This window comes from Triplophysa dalaica, chromosome 5 (genome assembly GCF_015846415.1).
Source record: "Triplophysa dalaica isolate WHDGS20190420 chromosome 5, ASM1584641v1, whole genome shotgun sequence".
NCBI lineage: Eukaryota > Metazoa > Chordata > Actinopteri > Cypriniformes > Nemacheilidae > Triplophysa > Triplophysa dalaica.
The window spans coordinates 23977445-23994516 of NC_079546.1; the positions used below are offsets into that span (position 1 = coordinate 23977445).

General features: G+C 38.6%; 1 protein-coding gene across 1 annotated transcript; it reads left to right on the forward strand.

Annotated features, from left to right (window-relative positions):
* Positions 1 to 1002: 1002 nt before the first annotated feature.
* LOC130420439 (uncharacterized) lies at positions 1003 to 3107 on the forward strand. Its single transcript, XM_056747725.1, has 2 exons — positions 1003 to 1105; positions 2193 to 3107. The coding sequence occupies exons 1-2, from the start codon at positions 1003 to 1005 to the stop codon at positions 2858 to 2860; spliced, it is 771 nt and encodes a 256-aa protein (XP_056603703.1). The 3' UTR covers positions 2861 to 3107.
* Positions 3108 to 17072: the final 13965 nt, after the last annotated feature.

Consider the following 17072-nt stretch of genomic DNA (forward strand, 5'->3'; position numbering starts at 1 on the left):
GATGTGTAAGCCACCAGTGTCATAATTTTTCACAGAATGCTCCATCACTTAACTGTACAACAGAATTATTTCTCTTTTTAAGAGTCGTTTTATTTTATGAATGATAAATAACACTGCTACAAACGAAACGGTCATAAAATAAACCTAAATGTACAATGTCTCCTGTGAAATGTTGAATAGCCATCCTCTGCAGCACAGTTGTTTTGGCTTTCTTTGGGCAACCAAAAGCTTTGACATTATTTGGAAACTCCTTTGACATTTTTGTTGAGCCAGGTCTACCTTAGAGTTTGTCAAATAATTTTCTTATGTTGTCATTAGCATTTGCCATTATAGTCTGTGCTTTTGTTGAAAGACCCCTCCACCTAAGGAATCTCTTTACTATTTGCTCTTTACTATTTACTATTTGATCAGACACATATGTTGTTCCATTAAAAAAAATAAGTAAAGTCCCATTGAATGATTCAAAAGGAAATGTGGATGTTGCCCACAGTGGTCCCCAGTTGTGCACACTTGCTGCCAAGTGCATTAACAAATGTACATTGAAAGAGACATTTCTAGCACCATAAAGTTTCTCAAAATTACGCACAAACTTTCGAAGAGCTTGTTCTGCTTTATCCACATGGGTCACTTTGATTGCATCCTGCAGAAGAGTGTGAATTGCAAAAACAAATAAAAAAAGATGACTCCAGTACTTCTTTTTTAAAATGCCATTCAAAACAGACAAACCATAAAAAAACAAAAATGACCTCCATTCAGATGCCTTCCAGAATTGTCTGTCCTTAACTGATCTTGGTGCCCTTGTGACCTCCACAGGTGGCCTAATGGCCAACAGGGCCTTGTCTATGTCACTGATCTTGGAGCCCAAGTACCATTCCTCTTTATGGTGCTTACTTTCTAACCACAGAGATGTAATCTGTTTAGTAACACCAAGGCAAACACAGTGCTGGTAGTCTGGAACAAATCCATTGATCATGTTAAAAGTCTCAAGTTCAATGAGAGGGGATGGGCCTTTCACACCCATTATTGGCTTCTCAGGGGTTTCCAGCATTGCATGGCGGAAATGATCTGTCTCTGTCCTTAAAGGTGGTTCTGGTGTTTCCCATACGTATGGGCCACCACCATAGTGGAGGCAGAAGTTGTAGAAGATATTTTTGGCTAAAATATAGAAGAATAATGTCTACAATTGTTAACTATTATAAAATCATTTTAAGAGTGTCCCATTTGGGGTGCCGAATGCTAGCTGACACAAAGGACCCTAGGTAAGCTGGGGGAGGGAAGCACATCTGTTTTACATTATATTGGGGGGCTCAGAGGATGTGTGTGTGTGAATGTGTGTATGTTAAGCACACTATATAAGGGCTTCTCCAAAAACGGAGAAGGAGTGACATTGCAATCCTACTCCATTAATAAAGTGGTTTTTGTATCAAAACTCGAGACTCAAGAATAATTCTTCAGAACACGCAAAGAAAAGTCACAACAGATTTGGCGACACCGGCAGGACACAATTGGAAACAACACGGAGGTGAACCACAGCGGGCAACATCTGGACGAGCAACACAACAAAATTTGGCCATCTGGACGAGCAACACAACAAAATTTGGCCAAGGTAAGCAGTTTTTGCTTATATAGTTAGGTTGTGTTGTTTGCCAGATATTCCTTGTGGCAAACTAGCATTGCTGCCGGTGGCTAGTTTGTATCCTCTGATAATTGCTTCACCTCACATTTGTTCCTGGTCTTAATATTAGTGTATTTTACTATAGTTACCTATCATTGTCTTTGCCGAATTATTTATAACTTTATTTTCTAAATCTATATTAATTGAAGCGTAACGCCGCTAGCATATTAGCGTGTTAGCTTGCCTTCTGTTTACATTGTGGAATATCATCTCCCCCTATTTGTCTTGTGTGCTAACTGTTTCTCTTTTTAGCCATATATACTAAGACTCATCAAGCAACCTTGGTAAGTTAGGATTGCACTTCATACCCGGTGAGTTATGGCTTCCATTCCTATTGCTGTTACTTGCACCTCATGTCATATGTTTAGCTTAGCCTTCTCTGTCAGCGGCGAGGGTTTTACATGTGATAAATGCAGGGAAGTAGTTAGGCTGAAGGACAAGATCTTAGAATTAGAGTCTCACATCCAATCTTTATTTGAGGATAGTAAGAGTGTTAGGACTGTAGAAAACACTTCGGATGCGAGCAATGTTAGCGCACACAGCTCGGTTCCGGTTGAAAATCCCCTGCAGCTGGGAAACTTTGTCACGGTGAGACGGCATAGTCGCAAGACAAAACATCACTCAACCGTTCCGATTAAAGTCTCGAACAGGTTTGCCCCGCTCAGTGACGCACCGACTGAGAAACCTGCTGAAAGTGCCCTAGTGATCGGTGATTCTATTGTCCGGAACGTTAACATAGAGACACCTGCCACCATAGTCAAATGTTTACCGGGAGCCAGAGCGCCTGACATCAAGTCAAATTTAAATGTGCTGGCTAAGACTAATCGTAAATACAGTAAGATTGTTATTCATGTCGGCACAAATGATGTTAGACTCCGTCAATCGGAGATCACTAAAGATAATATTAAAGAGGTGTGTGAGCTCGCAAAAACGATGTCAGACACTGTAATATTCTCTGGCCCCCTTACTTCTTACCGTGGTGATGAGATTTATAGCAGATTATCATCACTAAATGGCTGGTTGTCTGAGTGGTGCCTGCAGAATAATATATATTTTATAAATAACTGGAAGAGTTTTGAGGGCAGACCTGACCTGTTGAAACGAGATGGTCTCCATCCCTCCTGGGATGGGGTTTCCCTCCTCTCTAGAAATTTGGCACACAGTCTTAATAATGCTAAAGGCTGACTACCTAGGGCCCAGGTCAGGAAGGAGACGGAATGGCTTAACCAACTGTCTGCTTGCCGTCTCGCGTTACAGAATACACAAAATATACAACATGTAATAATCCCTTCTTACAAACAACATCAAATAGAGACTGTGTCTGTCCCCCGGATTAGCAAACATAAGATATTGCATAAACCTCTTGAAAGTAATTTAATAAACGTTAAACAAATCAAACATGAACAAAATACAGATAATCAACTGTTACGACTCGGATTGCTTAATATTAGATCTCTCTCAAATAAAGCACTTTTTGTTAACGATATGAGAACCGATCATAAAATAGACACGCTTGGTTTGACAGAAACATGTCTAAAGCCAGATGATTATATTACTCTAAATGAATCTGTTTATCAAGATTATTACTATAAACACAAGCCTCGTCTAAACGATAGAGGGGGAGGTGTCGCTGCACTTTACAATAATATTTTATCATCTCTCAGAAGTCTAACTTTAAATACAATTCTTTTGAAGTCATGGTACTTCACGTATCGACACCTAATACTAAAGGACAAAACATTTTTTAAATTTATTCTAGCTATTGTATATAGGCCTCCAGGGCACCAAATAGATTTTGTTAAAGATTTTGGTGGGCTCTTATCAGAACTAGAACTTGCCGTAGATAGAGTCCTTGTCGTCGGTGACTTTAATATCCATGTAGACAATGATACAAATGCCTTGGGACTGGCTTTCAAAGACACTCTTAACTCCATGGGCGTTAGTCAACATGTGTCTTCGTAATCATACTTTAGATTTAGTACTATTTTACGGTATAAATGTGGACGATGTTAAAAACGTTCAGCAGAGTGAAGATATTTCGGATCATTATCTGATATTATATTTGCTTCAATGGCCTACGGCTGCAAATCAAACTCCTTGTTACAAATATGGTAGAACGATTACTTCAACTACCAAAGATGCGTTTCTCGATAATCTGCCTGAATTCTCTCAAATATCTAGCATGAGTAAAAATGATGATCTTGACATTACTTTTGAAAATTTTAACTCTACCTTCTCGGAAATATTAGACACAGTTGCTCCTCTGTGTTTAAAAAAGATTAAAAATGGCAGCCCGACACCGTGGTATAATGAACACACTCAGACTCTAAAGAAAGCGTCCCGTAAAATGGAGAGGAACTTTAAGAAAACGAATTTAGAGGTATTTCGTATAGCATGGAAGGATAGTACTCGAAATGACAGGAATGCCATAAAAACGTCTAGATCCGCCTACTTTTCAACACTTATAGAGGAAAACCATCACAACCCTGGGTTTTTATTTAACACCGTGGCTAAATTAATAAAAAATAAGTCGTCATCGACGTCAGATTCTGATTATCAGCATAACAGTGATGAATTTATGAACTACTTCACTAGTAAAATCCAAGATATAAGAGAAAAAATGATAACAATGCAACCTGTAGTGAAATCCGCTGAACAAACTAACTACAGCACCCCTAAGGAGAAATTGCAATTATTTTCTACAGTAGATCACGATGAACTGTCTAAAATCATTAGATCATCTAAATCAACAACATGCATGCTAGACCCTATACCTACAAAACTACTGAAAGAAATGCTCCCAGAAATTATAGATCCTCTTCTCAGTATTATTAACTCATCTCTGACATTAGATTAGATTAGATTAGATTCAACTTTATTGTCATTACACATATACAAGTAAAGTGTAACGAAATGTAGTTTAGGTCTAACCAGAAGTGCAATTAGCAAGTGCAGGATATACAGTGTAATTGCTAAAACTGGAGAGATGCTGAGCCTCGCGATGTTCACGCGCCGCCATCCTAAGCCTAGGGCATGTGCCTAAAGCATTTAAGGTGGCTGTTATAAGGCCTCTTTTAAAAAAAAAAGATTCAACCCTGAAGAACTAGGGAATTACAGGCCTATATCGAATTTACCTTTTATATCTAAAGTTCTGGAAAAAGTAGTTTCAACTCAGTTATGCTCCTTCCTCCAAAGGAATGACATTAATGATGAATTCCAGTCTGGATTTCAAACATGTCACAGTACAGAGACTGCTTTGATCAGAGTTACAAATGATCTGCTTTTAGCGTCTGTCTGTGGCTGTATTTTATTATTGGTGCTGCTAGACCTAAGGGCTGCATTTGACACCATTGACCACAGCATACTTCTACATAGACTCGAAAAGTAAGTCGGCATTAATGGAATAGCATTGAAATGGTTTAAGTCTTATTTATCTGACCGTTTTCAATTTGTAGCAATAAACAATGAGGTGTCCCGCAAATCACAAGTCCAGTACGGTGTACCACAGGGCTCAGTATTGGGGCCTCTGCTCTTCTCATTATACATGCTACCTCTAGGAGATATAATAAAGCGACACGGAATTAGCTTTCACTGTTATGCTGATGATACTCAACTTTATATTTCCTCGAAGCCTCATGAAACTCAGCAATTTCATCGAATAAAGGAATGCATTGTTGACTTAAAAATGTGGATGAGTAACAATTTTTTATTACTAAACTCGGACAAAACAGAATTGTTACTTACTGGACCGAAAACTGCTATAGGTAACAACCAAGAATACTGCTTAACGATTGACGGATGCTCCATAAAATCCTCGTCATCAGCTAAGAATCTTGGCGTTGTATTCGATAGTACTCTGTCATTTTAAGCCATGTCGCCAACACCTGTAAAATTGCATTTTTCCATTTTAAGAATATATCTAAATTACGTCATATGCTGTCACTGTCAGATGCAGAGAAATTAATTCATGCATTCATGACATCAAGACTAGATTACTGTAATGCACTTCTAGGTGGTTGCCCTGCGGGCCTGTTACAAAAACTGCAACTGGTTCAAAACGCGGCAGCTCGAGTTCTTACACGTACAAAAAAGTATGAGCATATAACCCCGGTTCTGTCAACCTTGCACTGGTTACCTATAAAGCATCGCATTAACTTTAAGATCTTGCTTATTACCTATAAAGCCCTACATGGTCTAGCGCCGCAGTATTTGAATGAACTTCTATTGTATTACAGACCTCCACGTGCATTACGCTCTCAGGCGTCCTGTCAGTTGGTAATACCTAGAATTTCTAAATCAAGTGCAGGTGGTAGATCCTTTTCTTATCTAGCGCCTAAACTTTGGAATATTCTTCCCTGCACTGTCCGGCAGGCAGACACACTCTGTCAGTTTAAATCTAGACTAAAGACGCATCTTTTTAATCTTGCATACACTACACTTCCATAATATTAATCCTCAGAGGATTTAGGCTGCATTATTTAGATCAACCGGAACCAGGAACACATCCAACAACAAATGATGTACTTGTTGCATCAAAGAGTGCAGAACAGTACTCTACTCTCAGCCAGTCTTGTCTCTTTGTTCCAAGGTTACCGCAGGATGCAGTTCATGCCCAGACCTGATGGCAGAGCTGAGAATGGGAAGCGGTGACCTGACAAGTGCTAAGAAGATGGAGCTGGATAAAGGACGCGACAACTTTGTTTTTCCTACAACATTTCAAATGCTATTAGATTGTTAATGATAATCTTAAGTCCTTAGTTTTTATATTTTTATTAAGCCTTGTTGTGCTAGCTGTTGAGCTTGTGCAGAGGCAGCAGCTGTTGCCAGAGGGGAACTGGAATCCCCTGGTTGGGCCTGGGTTCTCCTGAGGTTATTTTTCTCGATTGGAGTTTTGGGTTCCTCACCACCGTTTGCATTTTGTTTTGCACTATCTGCCTGGCCGGGGGGGCTGCTTTAGAATTCAGACTTGTATTCAATGTGTCTCATGTACAGCTGCTTTGTAACAATGAAAATTGTAAAAAGCGCTTTATAAATAAAGTTGAGTTGAGTTATGTGGATTTTTGCAGGACATGTGGGTCTCCGATGTGAGCTCATTGAGAATCATTAAAAGTAATCTTATGATATTATTTGCTAGAAAAACTATGTTTTATAAAAAACACTGTAATAGCAGTCAAAATATGACGAATGAAAGAGCCCAACTAAAGCAAACACTGATCACAATAACGTTGACCTTAAACAACAATAAAACATCAAGTCATGGACCTTATGCTGCAGTCCCTGTGAAGGAGAAGTGGTGATTGTCTCATGTATTCTGATGTTATGCTGCATGATGTTTAGTTTGAAAGTGACTTTGAAGTTTATTAATGATGAATTGCAAAGAAATGAAATAAATAAATGTCATGGTTTCACTTTTATAATATTATTTTTATTTATATATACAATTATAAATACATGCTGGTAATATACAGTGTTGGGGAGTCGTTAACTACAAGTAGCGACGCTGCTAACTTAACTACATTTTTCAGTAGCTTGGCAGTAGCTCAGCTGCTTTTTAAACAGTGTAGCTTTTCCAGTAGCTAACTACTTTTTGCAGCAAGTAGCGGTGTAGCGCGAGCAAAAGCTACATTGCGTTTTGTCGAGCCTGCGCGAATCAGCGCGATGCAAGGATATTCTTCTTGTTAGATTACAAACTCATTTTTTGCCATTACCGCCACCTGTTGTTTAATCACGCATCTTGCGGCTAACGGTTCACTGACGTACAGAAGTGGGTTGACACACCCATATTATCCATGATGGAGCAAGACGTGGCGGCAGATTTGGAGGATGGAGAAACAATTAACGTTAATTACCCATGGCCTTATTTGTCCAAGTTCATGTCTCTCAAAGAAACGACAAGTAAAGGTTACACATTTGTATGCAATCTTTGCAAACCGAAGTTTAAAACGCTGTCTACGTCGAAGACCTCAAGCACAAATTTAAGGACACACATACAGGTGAGTAATGGCCATTTTAAATGTATTAATTATCCTGCTTTATTGCTCTCTATGTTACATCAAATTTCTATTTCTGATTTAATTACAATGACCCGCCATGATCTGTCCGCCAGTGTGGTAATGAACATAAAGGACCACTAACGTTTGCGCCATCGTTTGTCAGTTGAACAAAAAAATGTAATCTTAGTTTGTTTATTGCACGACAAAGGCTTTGATCTAATTAAATTGCTGTATAGATTTGTTGTGACTGGTTTCAGAGCGAACCGAACTGTGCTCACAAGCAGCTTGTGATTCACGTTCTTCTTTCACAGTAAATTCTGCGAGTTCCATCACAGCATGTGAGCGAGTTTAACGTGCATTTTTCAAATACCAGTTATGCTGTTTAACGTTCACATAACTTCCAACATTTTAATAGGCAGCCAGATAATTACAGCATTTCACTCGATTTGTCATATAAAAGCGTTTTTAATGTTATAGAAACGTAAAGGTCACAGTTTTCCGCCAAAATAAAAGCTCAAGTGTTTAATCCTTTCAAGTGGAGAAATTAAGACAAGTGTTATCATTTAGCTACCTTAGTGTAAAATGAAAATTAATCAGTGGTGGTAAGTAACGAAGTAAAAATACTTCGTTACTTTACTTAAGTATCTTTTTCGGGGATGTACTTTACTTGAGTATTTTTTATTTGCATCTACTTTCACTCTTACTCCACTACAATATTAAAGACAAAGTTTACTTTTTACTCCGATACATTTCCCCATGCCTGCTGCAAGTATTTATTACACTGGCTTTCCAAACCAATGAAAAACTGGGTTATCTATTGAAAAAAAAAAAGAATGCCCGCAAGCTTTTTGATATTGCCAGCATACGCTAAGCAGTCAGTTCGCCATTGCAAAGTGGAAGATGATGACCGCAGCAGAAACCGGTGAAGTGCGCGCTGCCAGCAATGATCCCGAAATTGCCGACAGGGATCACCCATGGCCATATCTTAAGGATATGTTAGAATTCATTGAAGTCAAGGGCGATTCCTATCGGCTGAAATGTCTTCTTTGCCTGCCACGAGTGAATCAAATTTCAGCATTCAAAACTTCACCTTCAAATCTGAGAGAACACATTGAAGTGAGTTGACGTTAATGTTGTTACTATTTTTAGCCAAGTGATTTCACATTGAAACGTGCGTTGTAAACGGCTAGCTAACATTAGTCAAGTTAGCTAACGGTAACGCATATTGCTCAGTGTTTCCCAAACTTTTTTCTTTCACGAATATGGAATATGGATTACTGCGTTAGGTGCTTCATTGTCTTTATGATTGCAAATCTAACAAATTCTTAATTGCAGTATCTAATCTTATCATTTGTTCAATAAAAACATCGCATATCACTCCCAAAACAATTGAACTGCTTAATTATTGCAATACAGTTAATTGTAATTGTAGTAGAGTAGGCGGGGCGAGACCGTGGTTCGAGTCCGGTGAGTAATTGTGAATTAGCGCCAGCTGTGCGCACACCGGGCTCGAATCACGTAGGAGATGGGAGCATAAAAGGAACGAGCGACCGGACCGTCGAAGAGAGAGGACCGGGCCCGAACTTGTGTTTGTATTTGTATTTGTATTTATGTTTATGTTAATGTTATTGCGCCGGCGGTCGTCCGTGAGGGGCCGCCGGCTATTATTACTTTATTAAATGTTTGTTTAAATGTTTGCCGGTTCCCGCCTCCTTCCTTCCATTTTATTGAGATTTGTTACAGTAATATTTACTTTTTACTTTCGGTACTTAACTACGTTTTAAATCGGATACTTTTCTACTTTTACTCAAGTGATGTTTGAATGGTGGACTTTCTACTTTTACTGGAGTCATTTTTTATTTAGGGATATATACTCTTACTCGAGTATAACTTTTGAGTACTTTTACCACCCCTGAAATTAATATAGAAAGGAAACATTCCTTTATGTTGTTGCGCAGTTGTATTATTAGTAGGCTTATATATTTCTGTCTTGCATAATAATAATTTAGAAGTATGGTATTTAAAATGTGTTTTTCTTTCTAATTTTTTTTCCCCTTTATCCTATGCCTATCAGAGACTGCACCCAACTAAACTGAATGAGTTACTGAGAATGCAGCAACAATTCAGTAAAAAGATAACGACACCCTCCATTCAAGAACAGAGTTCCTCAAGCTCATCAAGACCAATTCAGTATTTCATGAGGGAGGTGGCACCAGTTTCCCAGGAAAAATTCAACAAGCTGGTTCTAAATATGGTTATTCAGGGGCTTCATCCCCTCAGCATTGTTGAAAGGGCAGAATTTAAAGAATTATTCAAGCAGGTACTGCCTTCAAGACATGTGATGTCTAGAAAGACATTAGTCAGAATGCTAGAGGATCAATACATTTCCATGAAGACAGATATGTATAAAGTTTTGTCTGAGCAGGAATTTGTAGCAACAACCACAGATGCATGGTCTACAAATCACAAGAGCTATCTGGGAGTCACTGTCCATTGGATAGATTCAGACACACTTACCATCTCTTCCGGGGCTTTAGCTTGCCGTAGGATCAAGGGAAGGCACACTTATGACACTCAGGCAGAGATGCTTGAAAGTGTCCACATGGAATTCAGCATTCAAAACAAAGTTGTGTTAACCACTACAGACAACGGTTCAAATTTTGTAAAAGCATTTAGTGTGTTCGCAGCTGAAGAAAAAGTGACTGAAGATGATGAAGAAAATGATGAAGAGGCAGATGTTGAGTTCACTGATGGTGCAGCATTTCTACAAGAGACCAAAAAGGATGACTACCACTTGCCAGCCCATCAACGCTGTGCCTGCCATTCTCTCTACTTGGTTGCAACCAAAGATGCTGAGGCAGCTGTGGAAGATTCTTCATTTAAAAAGATTTCAAGGGCAGCTTTCGCCAAATGTCAAAGCCTTTGGAATAAGCAGAGTAGAAGCACCCAAGCTTCTGACAACATTAAAGACAGACTTGGATGCATGCTGGTTGTGCCTAATGTAACACGTTGGAACTCTACATATAATGCAATGGATCGTTTGAAAACTTGCATTGAAGAGAAACCTCAGGAGCTCAATGATGTTTGTGAGAAAATGGACATTCCACGACTGAAGCCATGAGAGATTACATTCATCAAAGAATATGTCATGGTGAGTTTGAACTGTCCAAGATGTATTGAATCAATCATTTTATGTAAATATTTTTAGTGTTTCATAGAATCCCATATTTGTAAAATAAAATATTTTTGGTATATACTGTACGTTAAATACAAATTGTATTAAAACCAATGACTTTAGTAGCCTAATTCTTTAGTAAATTATTTTAAAGTTAATTACCTATTAATAACTCTTTAGAATATAATAATCAACATGACTTATGCATCCTGTGATTTTCATCATGTATTTTTGCACTCATGCATACAGCCATGTTTTATGTGTAATTTCACAGGTGATGGCACCAGTGTCCAAGGCCCTAGATGTTCTCCAGTCGGACAAAATGGCATACCTCAGAATCTTGGTCCCCACAATCAACATTCTTGTTGAGAAGTTGCAGTCACTCAAGCAAGAAAACCTCCAATATTGTGGGCCATTAGTTAATGCCATCATAAGTGGTGTGAACAGAAGCTTCAGGTAATTCAGTTACCTTTCCGGCAAAAAGTATCTCATGGCAACGGCTTCACATCCTATGTTTTGTCTTACATACCAAATGAACAAAAAGATGACATCATCTTAAGAATAAAACAGGAGCTTTCAGCAGCACACAGTCCAAATGTTGCACAGACAATTGTTTCAAGGAAGCCAGAAAATGAAAGCGATGAGATCACAGACTACTTCTCGAGAAACCAGGAGAATGTTTTTGATGAATTGAACATTTATCTACAGTCTACAGCAACACACCAGATAGTGCTTTCCAGCATCTATCAAAAATGAAGAGAGTCTTCATTAAGTGCAATACTGGTGTCCCTGCCAGTGCCGCATGTGAGCGGTTGTTTAGTGTTGGAAAGGACAATTTCCTGCCAAAACGCAACCGTCTTTCCGACAGTCATTTTGAGAAACTTCTCTTGTGTCGAATTAACAGGTCAGGCACTTCTGCTTCAGTTTAGTTAAGAGAACAAATTGAGTTGCCTACACATTTTGTTATTGCCTGCTCTTATTAGAAGGACACTGCACCTCAATTCTCGACTGATGGTGTGAAACCATTCCTGTTTTGCTTGAGTGGTATAACAATAACAGTGACTAACTATGCCAGTTCAGCTAAAATACTTAATATTTTCCAAGCGTTCTTACTCTTCAGTTGAGGCTTTTGTAACATTACAAATTATAACATTTTGACCCTTTGGAGGTTAATGTTTTGGATGAGGTTTCAGTCTACTGCAACTACACCAGATAGTTCTTTCCCTGCCAGTGCCACATGTGAGCGGTTGTTCAATGTATTTTCTTGCCAAAATGCAACCATCTCACAATCGGTATTTTTGAGAAAATGTTCTACATGCAATTTACGTTGGATGTATATTTTGTTCTTGCAATGTTGTATTTGTTGCAATTTTGCACTTTTGACAAACAGTCTGAGATATTTGAGTGTTGTGTGTAATAAAACAATACTCTTTGAAATCATAATTGTATTGCATTGTTTTAAACACTAAATATTTTACTTAAAACATTCCTCAGACACTTATTCAGTTATTTATAATATACGTTGTTCAAAAAAATCAAAAGTAGTTTCAATGTAGCTAGCTACTTTTTGATAGTAACTTGTAGTGTTGCTAACTACTTTTCCAAAAGGGTAGCTTGACTTTAGTTTAACCAATTTAACTTACGAGTAGCTTGTAGCTTGTCAAACTACAGTTTCAGAGTAGCTTCCCCAACACTGGTAATATAAAAGACTCAAATGTATTAAGTTCATACACACCATGAAGTTATTGCCCTGAAGTTTTAAACTGCAAAGCTGTTTTTACTGGCAACCACAGATGCCGGTATTTTTCCGTTAACTACAGAACATTTTTCACAGTGTACATAAATAATGAGCTGTGAATACTTCTGTGTTGCAGGTAAAGAGGCACAATGAGAGACATTATCCCCAAGAACAAAATTAAAGGTGTTGATTTCTGTGGAGATGAGAGCTTCACGTATATAATCCGCTCTGATCTGGGCTGTTATATGAGGGCGAGTGATTTACAGAAAGGTTCAGACCTCACTATGTTCAAGCTGCATCCCTCCTGCCAACATGGAGACCATTATTGCACTAATAGGTTTGGACAATTTATCATCATTAAGGGTCAATCATACCGCAGTGTCTCAGACCTGTCAACAGACGCTGATGCTGACGTTTGGACCCTAAATTCTAACTGTCAGGGTGCAGATCACTACATCAGTTATATGGGGGGTGGACTTATGCTCTTGTTTTTCAAACTCATCACCCATAGAACAAAAAAACACATGTTTGACCAACCAACAGAAATCCACCTTAATTCCACGTGCACGGATGGTCTGTATTACTGGTGTGTGTCAGATCAAATCTGTTTCCTGAAGCCGGTCTCAGAGTGGGGAGTGCAATACTTCAAAGGCACCGATCTTGAAAATGGTATTGGTCAAGTCTATTCTGTTCACCCTGATGTTGTGAACTTTCTGCCCGGTGGTCTGTCCATAACTCAAGTTCCAGCATTTGGCCGGTGGGAGACTATTAAAACCATAACTAACGACAGTGACACACCAGTGACTTGGCGGAAGAAAATCATTAGGAAAGTGGGATACAACAAGGAGAAGATGACACAGATCACAAACAACTGGAAGATTGGAGCATCATTCACCATTGAATCTCGAGCGCTCGCGTCATTAATCGCTAAGGTCCAGTTCTCTCTGTCAGCAGAATATGGAGGATCACAAGTGAACATTGTGAATGAAACCTGGGACGAGGCGACAGAAGAGGAAGAGCAACTATCATTTGAGCTGAAGCCACACAAGAGTTTATATCTGTGGCAGTACAGGCTGGGTGTTGGTGATGAACCGATGCTGTTCTGTCGTGATTTAATAATCAGTGATCAGCCGAATCCTCCGACTGATGCTCCACTGCCGCCTGCAGACGCATGAGGAAACATCATCAGACATCAGTTAAATACAGTTCTAGTCCTTAGCATGACATGCTTACTCATCCATAAATGTGCCATGAACCTATTTAAACCAAAATCATATGATGGTGTTCTGATTAATGCCATTTTAAAATGCATGAAGGATATAGAGTAAATATAAATGATAAAAACAGACCGAATGTTCAATGTCTTTGAGTTAAGTCACTCAAGCATATGATCACACGACATAAATACAATAAAACCCACTGATTGTTCAAGTTCTTGTCAAGTTCATTTATTTATAAAACACATTTAAAACAGCCACAAGACTGACCAAAGTGCTGTACATTAGGATGTTTATCTAAAACCCCATAAGCAGTAAAAAAAAAAAAGGCAACGTTCCCTGCAATACCATTTTTCAACCTTTAGTTAGTGTGTAATGTTCAGTGCCAAGCGAGAGATTGTCTTTAACAGAATTCATATTTTAAGGACTACAGAGAACAGCTAGATCAGACTACGGCCCTCTACTTCCTGTGTACATGTCACCATTCCAAGTGATTTAATAACCTCCGTCTAAAGGAATACGTCACATAAGGGTTGAGGTCTTCCTTAGAGAAGAGGAAGAGCTGCTGGAGTAGTGTTTGGTTCTCAGAGATTGTAAACATTTGACTGAGCTACGCGTTAAACTACTTTCACTTTCATCACTGTCATACAGCTGCTAACAAGAATTCAGAGACACATATTCTAAGATAACCAGCGCTCAAATAACAGCTTCATGACTTTAACATCGGCTGTGAAAGCTGTTCTGTATAATACACTGATATTGTGTGTGTGTGCGCTCACCTCTATAACACTTCTATGAAACGCCCTCTGAAGTCCTGCTTGCTAATATCTGCTGGTCAATCTGCTTGTGTTATTATCCAATTCAGGTCCAATATAAAAAGGCAAAACTAAGGCTTCTGTTAGTAGTGTTCATTAATATAACCGGTCTGACGCCATTCAGTCAGGTGTCATTTCCCTCGCCATAGTAGGAAAAAATGTGAACTCTGACAAAGATTGACGTTTGCACTATTAGACCTCCATTACACTTCATTTGATCCGCATTTGTTTAAATGATGAAGTGAAGTTGATGCCTTAGTTACTGTTTATTGCTAAAAGCCAACGCTTATTAATTAATGTGCACTGAGAGGGGCACCGACCAATCACAACAGCCTGAGAAGAGGAAGCTTGCTGATATGGTATGGGTGGGACATCTTCACGTAATCTGCCTTGTGTTTTTCTTTTATGGGTAGTAACCACTCGGACATCAGATAGCGCTTCGACTCTTCATTTAATCACCGATGGAAAATAATAAAACCGTCTTACAGTGTGTCTTTCCCTTTTGTCCATCTCTCCCATGCACAGCCAGTGCAAAAAGGGGCAAGAGAAGTTACGGACAGCAAGACAAAATATCAGAAAACATAAATATAACAAATGACAATTCTAACACAAATAATGGAAAATAATAAAACAGCCTTACAGTGTGTCTTGCCCTTTTGTCCCTCTGTTAACAGAAAATATGCGCAACATTTAGCCCTTGTGCTCCACATGCACCGGTTATACAAACAATATATTAAACTAAATGAAAGTATACAAAACCAAGATAAAATATACATGTAAGACAATATCACCAGTATAACTAAAACGGAGCACAAAATAATGACTTAACCAAATATAACACAAATTAGACGGAGCTCAACAGGAACCTAACTCTCCCATGAACACCCAGTGCGAATAGGGAAGAGAAGTTATTGAAAACACCGTTCACAGAATATTTAAAGGGTAAGGTGCACACAGACAGAATCTCAGGTAAACATAATAAATACTCTTTTAAGAGTGTAAGTCTAATATAACAAATAAACAAGGTACATTCTGTACCTGTTACACACAAACACTCTAAGAGGGGAACCAATCACAATAGACCTGGTCAACTTTACCAATCAGAGCGTTTAGAAAGAAGGAACTTTATATAGACAAGAAGAAATCCAGTCGTTTCGTGAGAAGAGAGACAGCAGTGAACAATAGACTTGTAATAAGTGAACTATAAAGCGTTTTTTGAAAATAGAAGCATGAACATCCAAAAAACATCATCAAAGCCTCAAAAACAGAAAAAGAATGGGGCCTATGAAATCAAACGATCATTATTTTTACACTGCCCGAAGGGTCTAACTGTGGTTTGAGAAGTGGGGGGACACAGAATGGAGGAAGTGTTTCTTTATTTGAATCCTATCACAAATTCAAATTAGCTATGTTGTTTTTGGTTGTTCAACTAGATTAAACCATGAAACCAAAATGTTTTTCAATCATGCAGAAAACGTTGATGAAATCATAAATGTGAACAAATGTTGCACAATATCTAATATGGTTGTCGATCATGATCATGTTTGTTACATCTAGAAGAACTAAACCTCATTGAACAGTTCACACTGAACACCAGTTTTATCTGCAAAGTGAACAAAAGATTCTGGGAAACTGCTGGTTTGATACTGATATATAATAGAGCTTTCATGCACACTTCATGATTGATATTGAATCTTTAACATGACGTAGCGAGGAGTAACAAGTGACTCAGAGAGTGATTTCTTCATTTTGTGTTGATCACGCATGTGCAAAATTGCACCAGAAACAGTAACGAATGATGGAAGGCACCCACTTGGCCTTCCATAATGATAAATTTGTCTCTCGAGTCATCAGGGGTGCGTCCCAATTCACTTTTAGACTGACCCTCGTGAACTTCCCTAAGCACTTCCCATCATGGGAATCCCCGCCTCCATTTTGAAGTGAATTCCACATGTGAAGTGAACAAGGGAAGTTAACATAGACAGACCACCGAGGCCGCGAGTGATGTTCATGTGCGTCTGCCAAATGCCTAAAATGTGTACACTTCAAGCTGCTCTACATCCCACAAATCAACTTGATGTGCCGTCACACCAGATCGCTCAAATGTACACTACACTGGATTCATTTTTTTGTGATTGAAACGCATATTAACGTATAATACATATTATTGTGAGTTTTATTTGCATAATACTTTACAGCAAAAGTATATACTATTCCGATAGTTTATACAGCTATCTATACGACAACTGGTATGTATATAGAACAGTGCATGAAACAAATTCATAAGTGAATAGAGTATATTTCATAATAAATCTTCAGGGTGAATACATGTGATCAAGGGAGGAGTGAGTTTCATTTCAACATCTTTAAAGAGTTCCGCCAGTATGAGGCACTCGTGCAACGTCAGAAATGACGCACATCCGAGTCAACAAACGAGACTGGCGGAAGTGTGCGAGTAC

What these genes read in the sequence shown, in the direction of transcription:
- LOC130420439 (XM_056747725.1), top strand. Translation starts at nt 1,003, where the DNA reads ATGGGCCTTTCACACCCATTATTGGCTTCTCAGGGGTTTCCAGCATTG. An exon ending in GGTTCTGGTGTTTCCCATAC is followed by an intron (nt 1,106 to 2,192) that starts GTATGGGCCACC and finishes AAAACACTTCGG; the next exon opens with ATGCGAGCAATGTTAGCGCA.